The sequence below is a fragment of the Podarcis melisellensis genome (genome assembly GCF_964234715.1).
Source record: "Podarcis melisellensis genome assembly, chromosome: 2".
Taxonomy (NCBI): domain Eukaryota; kingdom Metazoa; phylum Chordata; class Lepidosauria; order Squamata; family Lacertidae; genus Podarcis; species Podarcis melisellensis.
The window spans coordinates 106,854,968-106,868,513 of NC_138529.1; the positions used below are offsets into that span (position 1 = coordinate 106,854,968).

The 13,546-nt window shown below is 45.7% G+C and overlaps 1 protein-coding gene across 2 annotated transcripts; it reads right to left on the reverse strand.

The window, feature by feature from the left end:
* Window positions 1-114: 114 nt before the first annotated feature.
* Window positions 115-9,707, reverse strand: LOC309364690 (cholinesterase-like). Of its 2 annotated transcripts, none has more exons than XM_081902461.1 (4): window positions 9,586-9,707; window positions 6,230-7,706; window positions 3,720-3,883; window positions 115-1,626 (listed from the first exon to the last, which is right to left on the reverse strand). In XM_081902461.1, exons 2-4 carry the CDS (start codon window positions 7,696-7,698, stop codon window positions 1,559-1,561), a joined length of 1,701 nt encoding a protein of 566 aa, XP_081758587.1. In that variant the 5' UTR covers window positions 7,699-7,706; window positions 9,586-9,707; the 3' UTR covers window positions 115-1,558. The 2 variants fall into 2 exon arrangements, with proteins under 2 accessions (XP_081758587.1, XP_081758588.1); XM_081902462.1 differs by lacking the exon at window positions 9,586-9,707 and adding an exon at window positions 7,981-8,069.
* Between the last annotated feature and the right edge of the window lie 3,839 nt (window positions 9,708-13,546).

Genomic DNA, 13,546 nt, shown 5'->3' on the forward strand with positions numbered 1-13,546 from the left:
GAGACTCGGGTTTGGGAAACACTGACCTACAGTTTTATTATGTGCACCACTTAGAGAGCTCTTTGATTAAGTGGCTTAGAAAATCTTTCTCAGTAAATAAACAAATAAGAACAGTGCCTTGAAGAGAATTTTTATTTACACATCACATGCGCCGAATGCAGTCTGTCAGCTAGAAGTACACAAAGGTTTAACCAGAGCAATCCGTAATCTTTTGTGTGACCTCAAGTTCATTTGAGGCACCTCGGAGAGGTTTGTTCTTGATGTAGGAGAGGAGCCTTGGAATGGCATTTGAGAAGCCGCACTTCTGAGCCACCCCCAGCTCTCTGCAGTTCAGTCATTTGGAAGCTGCATGTGTACCATACATGCCCTGACTTTGAAATAAACTCAGATTGTTCTGGCAAACTGAGAACCCTTCATAGACATCGGAGCAACTGAGCGTTCTGTTCTAGTGGTGGGTGAGAATAACTGGCTTCTGGGAGATTTCAGTAGTTGCCTCAGGAGCATTTGATAAGCATTCCCAGGACCAACAGGACTGATGTGTGGAAAGGAGAACAGATCAAAAGGTAGGGAAAGAACAGGAGAGAAGATCCACCAACCACAAGGTGAGAACGCAACATGGGCAGAACTTGTGCTTGAATAACCTATACATTAATTAATCCGGACCAGAAATCTTCAGGAAAACAATGCTAACACTGACAAAATGGTTCTAGACTTCACTTGGCATCAGCCATTCCCCCGTGATGTCTACATCAGCTTGCCTCTCATCCTGATTTCACAGAGATGTGTGTTTCCCTGTCCCTGTTCTGGCCATGGGGACACCATGAATGGCAATAATTCCGGGGCACGGAGAATCTCGTGGAACTACCAATCTTATAAGTCATGTAGACACAATGGATCTGAGTGGATCCAGCAGAATTAATCTGAGCTTTGAAAAGCACATAGAGATGAAAGAGGAAGTGAGAAAGAGTGTCATTCTTCCAACTTCCTCTTTCAGCTCTATGTACGTTCTGCGGATACCCAGAGATTCAAATTCCACCCAGATCACAGTGCTCATGCTATGCAAGGAAGCAGGGAAAGCACTGGGTGGGAGTTACCTTCCTTCCCTGGTGTTACATAGTAACATAGTAACAATGAGAAATTAATTGTCCTTTAGCTCCAAGACACAGCTCCTCAATATATGAGGCTTTGCAAAATTCAGGAAGTGAATTCAGGCTGCCAAATAACCTGTTGCTTGCAGAATAAAGCAAAAGTGGTTGAAAAGAAGCCACTATCATTCATAGCTGCTGGATATGTCATTCTTCCCCTCATAATTAACATGTGGATGTTGTGAAGGAAAATGGGGTGGCATTCGAAAATGATGGTCCCAATGACTTATCTTGTTCTAACCCGGCATTAAGTTCCATTTCTCATTCAACATCGTCTCACAATGAAGAGTAAACCATTATATTTGCAAATGGGCACCAATCCTACAAAGTGAGGGCTTTGCTGAAGTGTTTCTTCACCCTCTCAGTTCCATTCGCACTTGATGTAAGCTATTTTTGCATTCGGCCTTTTTTTGTTAAGTTCTGGTCTTATTCTTCATATCTTCCTCCAAAATGGATTCAGAAGAGTCTTCTTGGACTTTTTCTGCAAAATAAAAAAGCAATTGGAAAAATGATTGTCCACAGAGAGCCAAACAACCCTTCATGCAAGAGACTGGGTACAACTCAACTTCCATTTTTAACTGAAATGCATCCACAATGGACAGCCAATCACTTTCAACCAAAGGTTGGGGGGGGTTCATTCCTTTCCTTCTGCTGCTCCCTCCTTACCCAAGTTTTGATAATTTTAAAAGGGGTATACCTAAGCCGACAGGGACGCAGGTGGCGCTGTGGTGTAAACCACAGAGCCTAGGGCTTGCTGATCAGAAGGTTGGCGGTTCAAATCCCCGTGATGGGGTGAGCTCCCCTTGTTCCGTCCCAGCTCCTGCCCACCTAGCAGTTCAAAAGCATGTCAAGTGCAAGTAGATAAATAGGTACTGCTCCAGCAGGAAGGAAAACGGTGTTTCCGTGCGCTGCTCTGGTTTCACCAGAAGCAGCTTAGTTGTGCTGGCCACATGACCCAGAAGCTGTCTGCGGACAAATGCCGGCTCCCTCGGCTTATAGAGAGGGGTTGAGCGCCGCAACCCCAGAGTTGTCCGCGACTGGACCTAAAGGTCAGGGGTACCTTTACCTTTTTATACCTAAGATGGGAAGGTAAACGACGTTTCCGTGCACTGCTCTGGTTCACCTGAAGCAGCTTAGTCATGCTGGCCACATGACCCAGAAGTTGTATGCCGGCTCCCTCAGCCAGTAAAGCAAAATGAGCGCTGCAATCCCAGAGTCGTCCGCAACTGGACCTAATGGTGAGGGGTCCCTTTACCTTTACCTTTACCAAGATGGTTGCATCCCGGTGGGGTAGAGCGAGAGGTCAGCAGGAAGGAGCCAGGGAGAAGCAGGAGGGAGTGGAGGAATAGATAGCGAGAGGTGGCGGTGAAAGGAAGTGCAGGAAGCAGACATAAGCCAAGGTGACTAGGGAGAAGGGCCGCCATTGATACAAAAGAAGGCAATAACTCTAGGGAAGAGAGAAGAACTAGCAGGCCCTTCACCAAAGGAGCCATAAAAAGAGAGCTAGATGGAAAAAAAGGCCGAAGAGGTGGACTAGGGATGGATGAATATGTCAATTTCAGTTTCTCCTTTTTTCCAATTCTCAGGTCATTTCTCCACATTCCCACACCAGTTTGCATTGCCTCCCTACACACAATAAAACACCAAAAACAAATTCCTCATGGAAATTCATCAATATTGTAATGCAGATTTCTCCTAATGTACACAATTTTACAATACAATTTGCGCCCAAGACAATGCTATTTTTAAGTTATTTGCAATAATAATAATAATAATAATAATAATAATAATAATTTATTATTTATACCCCGCCCATCTGGCTGGGCTTCCCTAGCTACTCTGGGCGGCTTCCAAAAAAAATATTAAAATACTGTAATACATCAAACATTAAAAGCTTCCCTAAACAGGGCTGCCTTCAGATGTCTTCTAAAAGTCTGGCAGTTGTTGTTCTCTTTGACATCTGGTGGGAGGGCGTTCCACAGGGCGGGTGCCACTACCGAGAAGGCCCTCTGTCTGGTTCCCTATAACTTGGCTTCTCGCAGTGAGGGAACCGCCAGAAGGCCCTCGGTGCTGGACCTCAGTGTCCGGGCAGAACGATGGGGGTGGAGAGGCTCCTTCAGATATACTGGACCGAGGCCGTTTAGGGCTTTAAAGGCCAGCACCAACACTTTGAATTGTGCTTTGAATAGATGCACACTTCCCACTAATGGGAACAGCTGGATAACTGCATTACAAAATTCAAAGAAGTGCAAATTTCAAAGAAGTGCAAATTTGGTTGCACATCGTTTCAAAAAAATGAGAATTAGGAAGGTTCACCATTCCATGTGAACTTTCTCCCTAATCTCTAGAGGTGAGAAAAACACTACCGTAGCAGGAAAGCTGATTCTGACATAGACAGAGCGGGCAGAACTTGTGTGCCTTGTTGTCCACTGCAAATATTGCCAAAAAATGCTACAAAGAGGAACTGGCATGGGACCGCACTGCAACAACACTATAAATGTGACAAGACCTAAGTCAGTACTAGCTGTTGCTGAACTGAGCCCAAACTTCTTCAGCCAAAGGACCTGGACTTACTTGAGAGTGTTGAGTTGAATATATGAGCTGCCAGGAAATTGCAGTGGTTGGCAGGAGACGGCTTCCTGATCTCAGGTGGCCCTGTGCTGATGTGGAAGAAGTTCTCCTCTGTGGCATTGTAGAGCGGCCATTGCACCTCATTGGGCACGGACCCAGTGGGGTTCCTGTGGAGGAAACAAAAAAAAACCACAGTCCAGATCCAAATCTTCTTGAGGCGAAATGGTTAAACAAGTTACCCAATCAGAACCCAGGGGGTGGAGTCAGAGGGACTATAAAAGCAGCTCTGGGAGGGTTAAAAGGGGAGTTCATTGGGAGTTGGGTGGTTGGTTGGAGTGGGAGTGAATTGGGATAGAGTCTGTGGGTAGGTTGAGTTAGTGTAGAGAAATAAGCTGAGTCAGGAACAGTTAGGAGATGGAAAGACAAGTAAATATCTGAGAGGTGGTTTAGTGAGGGAGGGCAGGTAGAGGAAGTTATAGGTCTGGATAGGCACCCCATGATTGTAATTGACCGATACCATTTATGAAACCACACACTTGTTAAACTGCAATCAATAAACAGAAGTTTATGCTCCAATTCTAACCTGACTGGACTCAGTATTGGCCCAGGTAGGGCCTGGGTGGTGGCAGTGAGAAATAAAATGTGGCGCAGGGATCAAAATCTTCTTTTTAAGCCAAAGGCCATCAATAGCACAAAACAAAGAGAGAGAAAATCACTCATAGCATTATAAAAACAAAAATGGCACGTCTACACTGCGATAATAGCACACTACAAAATAAGTGAAACCCTTCATTTATCATTTGACTCAATTCCTCAGGGCCCCGCTTTCACTGCTTGGAATTGTGCTGGCAGTCAACCCTATGAGATTTGGCCCATTCCTTTTTATTAGATGGAATTAGAGATAGGAGGCCAGCTATATCAAATACGATCCTGTGAGTCTAGCTTCCCAGGAGGTCCTCTTCTGCCCAAACCATTTTGTTCCCCATCCACTGTGCTTTGGAATTCTGTCTCGGCCACTATATTATTTTTATTTCTATCCCACCTTTTCCCCAGATCAGGACCCAACGTGGCTTACACAAATAAAAACAAGCACACAGAGATAAAATACAATATCATATAAAATATAGTTTTTAAAAAGTAATTAAATTCTAATAGAATTAAAACAATACATAAGCAAATCAATTGGATTACAGATAGTAAAAATCTATATGGAATTCAAAGCGGTGCAATATGAAATACACTGCAGCTGGTGGTTCACGCTGACATTAGCCCTGCTCCACAGAAATCCCTCTGATTGCCCTAATGTACCTAGGAAAGGAACACTATTCGTTTTTGCCAAGGTAAGTATCCCCCAACACTTTGATTATGTGCTTTTTGTTACATATGGCAGGAGAGAGCTCCTAACATTCAGTCATGGGTAGAAGGTACATGTTCTTGTGTATTAATCTCTGGCAACAGTTCCTGGAAATCTAAATCCGAAAAACGTTGCCTCGCTAAATCCGAGGCTTTCTTTTCTCCTTCCATCAACCAAAAAATAAAATCACATCAAATGAGAACCCTGCTATGGTAATCAACTTATGGCCTAGAAGTCACGGTCATATTTCATCAGTGCCAAACGTGTCAGCCAAAATAGCTGACATTCCATCTTCAACCATCTTTTGCAAAGCTTAGTTGGTTATTTCAACTCACATCCCACCATAGCCCTGAAATTGCCAGTGGTAATAAAAATATGATATAACATGTTGCTGTTTTTTAAAGTATCAGTAGGGTTTTTTTAAAAAACAGATAAACAAATCAAAAGTGCATATCAGTCACATTAAAACATATCAAGGCCAGCTATTATTTTTAATAAAAATAATAATTTTTGTACCTCACACATCTGACTGGGTTGCCAGTTCAGACTGAGCAGGGGGGGGAAATCCCTGTCTATTATTATTTTTAATAGCATTTGCTTCTTCAGAAGGTCTCAAGACCCCAAGAGGGTGAAAGAGATGATTTGGGAAGCTCCTTATACATAACTGGACCCCTATGTCCCTGGAATTGAGCTAGGGGCTTTTTCCAATTAACAGGCAGTTTGCCAGTGAGAAGAAGGGGAAAAAACACCAAAGGAAGATACATGTATTTTGTTTAAGACGGACTGGGAACTGTCCAGCTGTCCAGCTATTTGTTGACAGGAACTCCAGCTCCCATCAGCCCCAGCCAGCATGGCCAATGGTCAAGGATGATAAGAGTTGTAGTCTAGCAACATCTGAAGGGCTGCAAGTTCTCCATCCCTGAGTTAGGCCTTTGAGCTTTTCTCTAAAACCTGCCCCTCTATACTGAAACTTGATGTGGCAGTGCCCTCGTCAAAGATACCGAGAAAATGAATGAAAGACCTTGGGAGGTTCAGGCAGAACCTTGGGATGTAGAGTGCCCAGAGCAAGGACTATCAGACTATGTCTAGAACATCCAGGGTCAAGTTGATGGAATGAGTTGTGTTTGAGGCTCTAGAACAAGACCTGTGAATGCCTTACCCGCTTCTAGCAAATTCTGCCCAATAGTGCATCATCTTGAGGCTCAAAGGGGCGTCAGCTTCCGTGTTTGTTTGATTTACCCTCTGTAGCGACGACAGAGTTCCAAACAGGTAAGGCACCTCAACTCCATGGGCTGCTCCCATCCACTCCTGCCAAATGGAGCCAGAGATGTGGTGGTTGAAGGAGTAGGTGTACACAGGGCTCCCACCTGCTGCCATCTTTTCAGCAGCTTCAGCCAATGGGCACAAAAAGTAATAATCTCTGCACAGTTGGACCATGGCCCCGTGGTACTTTTCTGGCCCATGGCCATCTTCAGCATACTTCAGCGCTACGGTCTCGGCAACATCTTCTTCCAAAGACATTTCAAACAATGTCATTGTTTCCTTCAAGAGCTGCTCCCAAGTTGACGTTCTGTCATCTTCTATGCGATCCGAGAGACCGCTTAGTGCAAAGACAGACCCATCCTCGCCGGTGATGCCTATGAGCAATGGTTTTGCCTGAAGGAGCCCACTCTGCAGAAGTTTCCTTGGCTCATCCAGAAGGAAGTCCCCATCTGTGGTGGGGTAGAATCGATGCATCAAAAGTTGGAACATTCCCCTATCCATTTCCTTCTCCTGTAGGCAGCGCAGCGCCACACTGTGATTCCGATCGTCGCAGCCCAGCCGCTGACTCGCTTTCAAGGAGCGCAACTTGCAATGCTCAGGATCCTTCCAAGCCCAGGGTGCATTGGGAGCTCCACTCTGCACCACAGCGCGGGCAAAAAGGGGTTGGCTTGCAGGTGAGAGGAGGTGAAACCCCACAGAGGCTGCTCCCGCACTGTGGCCAAAGAGGGTCACCTGAAGAGGGTCCCCACCGAAGACAGCTGCGTTCTCCTTCACCCACTTCAGAGCTAGGTGTTGGTCCCACAGCCCCATGTTTCCTGGGACCTCGGGCGGGAGGAACATAAAGCCGAAGAACGCCAACCGATAATTCATGGAAACCACAATGATGTTCTCAGTAGCAGCCAGAAGTGCTCCGTTGTACAAGTCTAAGGAACTGGCACCAACCAGAAATCCCCCGCCGTGGACCCAGACAAGGACAGGAACCGGTGCAGAAGGCCGCGGGTGAGGCACCCAGACATTGAGAAAGAGACAGTCCTCTGAATGTGGCGCGTTGGCAACCCACATTTTGTTGAAAGGCCATTGAAAATCGGTCGTCTGGAAGCAAGCCTTTCCAAAGTCGGTGACCTCCAAGACATGGCTCCATGGCTGGTGGGGAAGGGGCTTTTGGAAGCGCAGCTTCCCCAGGGGGGGTTCAGCATAAGGGATACCAAGGTAGGAAGTGACGGAGGCAGAGCCAACCGGGACTCGCTTGCCTTTGATAGGGCCGCTGCTGGTCACCACCACGATGTCATCTTCAGAGGCAGAGCTGGAACTCAGGAGGGAGAGGGAGAGGAAGAGGCCCAAGGATGCCTGGAGGAGAGTAGGCATTGCAGAAGCTGAAAGAAAGGTGACCCAGGCACAGTTACACCTTGGCTCTGATCCAAAGCGACATACACAAGCCCCCCCACCCTTTTAAAATAAAATAAAATAAATAGACCCCAGCATATCGACCGTATTGTGTGGGAGAAGACAGGCGAAAACCCTTCTCTCCACCCAATCCCCTTCTGGATATCAGTGTGTTAAAAAAAAACTTGGCATCAGAGGGACAGCTTCCATGTGAGTACTGGGAATTGCAGGTGGACTGTTGTTGCTATGTACTGAAGTTCTCACCCTGGGCCAGCAGGGGGATACTGTAGATAGTTTTCACTCAGGTCCACATGTGCAAATAAGGAATTGAAAGTGACGTTCAGTGATTGGATAGTTACAGAAAGTTGTTACTGTGGCTTTGTAGTTGAGATCTATATAAGCAGGTTGGCTGAACCCTTCAGTTCAGTTCTGTTCTGGCCTGTGAATAAAGAAGAGCTGTTTGAAGAATCGCTGTGTTGTCTGATATGTTCACCCACAACTTAACAGTTGTGCGCTGGTCCTACTTGTGTGCTTCCCATAGGCTTCTGGTTGCTCACTATGAGAACAGAATGCTGGACTAGATGGGCCATTGGCTTGATCCAACAGAATATTTTATTTGGTGGGGAGGGAGGGAGGGAGGGAGGGAGGGAGGGAGGGAGGGAGGGAGGAAAGGAGCCATGACAGTGGGATCAATGCACATCTCTACCTGGAGCCCACAAAAACCAGCACTGATCCTGAAAGAATAGGAACATTTTAAATGTACAGTTGTACCTTGGAAATTGAATGGAATCTGTTCCAGACGTCCATTCGACTTCCAAAACATTTGAAAACCAAATTGCTGCTTCTGATTGGCTGCATGAAGCTCCTGCAGCCAATTAAAAGCCACGGAAGCCCTGTCAGATGTTCCGCTTCCAAAAATAGTTCGCAAACTGGAACAGTCACTTTGCGACGTTCGGGAGCCGAAACGTTCAGGAACTAAGCTGTTCTAAAACCAAGGTATGACTCTGTCAGCAAGCAAACATTCACAGAAGTCCAATAAGAGAGGTATCTATTGTTTGTGAGGGGTGTTGGGGGGTTGCTGCTATTGCTTCTGTTGCTGGTGGTGGTTTTTTGTATCATTATTTTAGATCTTGTGGTTTATGTGAAAATTGTTCAGTTTGGATGTGTATTTTTTGACAATTTTATTTATATTTTCTGACTACTTTTGTTCTGTATTTTCCTCATGTTTCAAGCCACATGGACCATGCTTTAAATTGTGGGAAGGTGACATACATATAAAATGATTTATGTATGGTGCACACCAAATTCATTTTTGTATGCCGACAACAAAGTTCACACAAAAAAAGAACATACACGTGTCTTTGCGACAATGTTTTTGATGGTACCAATTCTCACCTACCAATCTTCATACAGAAGGAATATTATTCAAGTAAAGATGAGCAGGTTTAGAGGAATGGCAAGGCCGGTTGTGTAATTCCTTGAGCTGGAATCTTCTAACATCTAATTTCCACTGAAGCTGAAAGTGGACAACTCAGTTTACAGACTTTGAACTCCTTAACAAAGACGTTGCAGTCCCCTCATACCTTGACTTTGTTCACCTCTTTCTCTTTTTTCGTTTGAGGGCACAAGTCCCAATCTGCAGACCCTCACACGCATATGTCCAAGACTTACAGCATGATACAGGGTTAATTTCCCAAATGTTAAACAACTGGAACAAAATGAAGAAAGAAGCTATGGTGCTAGAATGCAGGATTCCTGACTTCCTTTCTTGTGCCACGTTTGCTGTCATCTCCCCCACTCCCAGGTTTGTTCCCCACTTCTCATCCCACTCTTGGAGGCATCTAAACCTTCTGCATCCTGAAGACTCACCTCCTTTATCCCCGGTGGGGTTTTGCTGCTCCTTGGTGTCCTCTGTAGCTCAATCCAAAGGGGAAAGGTGGATACTGAAGCTTATAGGACACTTCCAGCTCTCGCAAATAACACCCAGTGAGAAGGCAGCTGCCAATATGTGTGTATGCAAAGGGCAGTGACCGCCAGACTCTGCCTTCTCCAGGGGACGAGGCATCTTAGGTAAGAGTACACATCAGAGGGCACAGAGGGAGAGCTGTAGCATGCAACAACAACATGGGTTTCATGGTTATGCAAAGTCTCCAGCCATTTGGACATAAAGAAATGCAAGTTATTAAGTAGTGGGTTGACAAAGCAGGTGACACAGAGATTTCTCCAAGTAGTTCTTTATAAGTAAGCTGGAACTGAACTGAACACAGCTCACCCGGCCTGCATTTATAGGCAGCCAGCTGTAACATTGTAACAACAGCCCAGGGTTTCCCGCCTAAACTAACTGACGTGGACCTGAGTGAAAACTATATACACGATACTCCTGGTGGCCAGGGTGAGAACTTCAATACATAACACAAGTACAGTGGTACCTCTGGTTCATAGCTGTCAACTTACAGATTTGAAAAGAAGGGACCAGCAGCCTCGGATATAAGGGATCAGCAGCCAAAATAAGGGATTTTTCCAACACAGGTATGTTCAACTTCTGAGCCCCTCCGAGCCAAAGGCAGAAAGCCCAGCCAGCAGCCAAACGAAGCCTCAAGCAGTGGTTCCCACAGCTCAGCAACCCGGAAAAGGGGACGCAGCACGGAAAACCACCGTCACCACTCCGCTGAGAAACGCTGAGCAAAGGCGAGTCCCCAGGCAACACAGCCAATTTTTTCAGCACAAGGCATGCAAGCTCCACCCCCCAGTCGTTATTAGACTCCTTATTGGGTGAGCAACGCAGCCAAGCAACACAGTTGGAGCCTCCCTCCTCCCTGGCTGGCAGGGAGGGAGGGAGGGAGAGGAGCTACTTCCTTTGAAACCCGGGAAATTTAAGGGACATCATCAATAAGGGACACAGCACTGGGATAAGGGACTTTCCCGCCAAATAAGGGGCGGTTGACAGCTATGCTCTGGTTACAGACGCTTCAGGTTACATACGCTTCAGGTTACAGACTCCGCTAACCCATAGATATTACCTCAGGTTAAGAACTTTGCTTCAGGATGAGAACAGAAATCACACAGTGGTGGCGCTGCAGCAGGTGGAGGCCCCATTAGCTAAAGTGGTGCTTCAGGTTAAGAATAGTTTCAGATTAAGAACAGACCTCCAGAACAAATTACCGTATTTTTCGCTCTATAAGATGCACCAGACCACAAGATGCACCTAGTTTTTGGAGGAGGAAAACAAGAAAAAATATATTCTGAATCTCAGAAGCCAGAACAGCAAGAGGGATCACTGCGCAGTGAAAGCAGCAATCCCTCCTGCTGTTCTGGCTTCTGGGATAGTTGCGCAGCCTGAATTTGCTCCATAAGATGCACACACATTTCCCCTTACTTTTTAGGAGGGAAAAAGTGAGTCTTATAGAGCAAAAAATACGGTAAGGTCTTAACCCAAGGTACCACTGTATATGTGAACATAGGCAACCGTGGACTGGCATTGAAGAACATCAAAAGCCAGGTTCAGTTTGTAATAGTGAGGGCAGGTGGATCTTTATTTATTGTGCGTGCAATAAATGTCCCCCCCCCATGAGATGTCCTGTAGCAGGGCCATATCAAGGGTTCTTGCTGCCTGAGGTAAAAGACAAGATGGCTGAAGTGCTGGGGGTGTTTCCTGTGTGTCCCCCCCAAAACTGGTCAGTTGCAATCCTCCTTGAAGCAAGTAAAACCCTCAATGATACAACGGGCAATAGCTATTGGTCATAATATAGATATGGAAGCATGGGAACAATTGTGGAATATGGATATAAAATTTAGAGCATGTTATGGTCCAAGAGAAAATTATATGAAATTGATATATCGATGGTAAATTGGCAAAAACAAATGTATAAATCCAAATCAAATAAGTGTTGGAAATGTAAAGAGAAAGAAGGTTATTTTTATCATATGTGGTGGTCTTGTAGTGAGGTTAAGGGAAGTATTTCTTAACGTTTTTATTTATTGTTTCTGACTACTTTTGTTCTGTATTTTCCTCATGTTTCAAGCTGCATGGAGCATGGTTTATATTGTGGGAAGGTGGCATACAAATAAAATGTATGGACGTGCACCAAATTCATTTTTGTATGTCGACAACAATTTTCACGAAATAAAGAACATATACGTGTCTTTGCGACAATGTTTTTGATGGTACCAATTCTCACCTTACCAATCTTCATACAGAAGGAATATTATTCCAGTAAAGATGAGCAGGTCTAGGGGAATGGCAAGGCTGATTCCCCTTCTTTTTCAATTACCTCTCACACATCAAGCAGTGGGCGGGGTTTGCGACCCGGCGCAGGCGTCCCATTCCAGGGTGACACCTCTCTGCCTACTGGCTGGCGCTCCATCTCCTCCCCCTCTAGCAAGGGTCACAACTTTGGCGGTTTTAGACCTTGATCCTATAGTTTGGATTTGGATTTGATATCCCACTTTATCACTACCCAAAGGAGTCTCCAAGCGGCTAACAATCTCCTTTCCCTTCCTCCCCCACAACAAACACTCTGAGGTGAGTGAGGCTGAGAGACTTCAGAGAAGTGTGACCGGCCCAAGGTCACCCAGCAGCTGCATGTGGAGGAGCGGAGACACAAACCCAGGTTCACCAGATTACGAGTCCACCACTTCAGCACACTGGCTCTCTTCGGAATGGAGGGTAGCATTATAATGCACCCCCATGTGGCGCCATCTGCAGGGCCCGTTAAAGGGGTGTTTGCGGGAGTCACTGGCCCTGAGTGGCGGCGAAAGGTCAAACTACCAACATCAGGCGAAGTGGGGGGCACGCTGTGTAAATTCTCATTTCACAGTCCCCTTCACAGCTGGGGCTGAGAGGGTTGCCGTCCAATGCCTAAGCCAAGGTTTCCTACATCTGAAATTGATAAAGTTATGGCCTAATTTTATCCCATACATCATTGTCATGTCTCCTTAATTCAGACTGGCTCCCGGGCCGGGAGGGTTAGCGCATGGGCTGGCAAATAGAAGCAGTACATGTGTGTCTGAGTATCGCTTTTTATGTCCATCTTTTTACTTCTTGAAATATGGCAGCCCTACCTCAGTGGCTTGGAGAAGCTTTTATCAGTTGGTGTTCATTCTGAAGTTGCGAAGAGTTGATCTTCCAGGGTGACAGAACCCAGACTTTGGAACGCCCTGCCTATTAATATTAGTCAGGAGACTTTGCTGCATTGTTTTTGGTACCTGCTAAAACAGATGGAGGGCACAAGGAGAAGGGGACGACAGAGGACGAGATGGTTGGACAGTGTTCTCGAAGCTACCAGCATGAGTCTGACCAAACTGTGGGAGGCAGTGGAAGACAGGAGTGCTTGGTGTGCTCTGGTCCAGGGGGTCACGAAGAGTCGGACACGACTAAACAACAACAAAACTTCCTTGTTTCAGCCAGTAATTGTCACAGGCAAGTCATTTTAACACACAGTTTTAACAAGTTGTTTTATTTTATGTTTAGAGTTTTAAAGATTGCAGAGTTTACCAGCATCTTTTAAAATGGTGTTCCCTTGTTTTTAATGTTTGCTCTTTCGGGCTACTTTTTAGACGAATGTTTCAGATTGCCCTTTGCAAACCGCTTAGAGGTTTTCCACTGAAAAAGCGGCATATACATTTTGTTAAATGAAAACTTGAAAGATTTGCCCCTGTTCTCGCAGTGGTGAACCAGAGGCCTGTGAGAAACTCTCAAGCAGAACCTGAGCACGATTGTAGCCACCCCACTTGGGATTTCCAAGGTTCAGAGAAGGGCAAAGTTCTGTATTTGCTCCACTCGCTCCCCCCCTCCTCCTGCTCTCTGCCAGTTCGATAAAGTCCCTGGTTT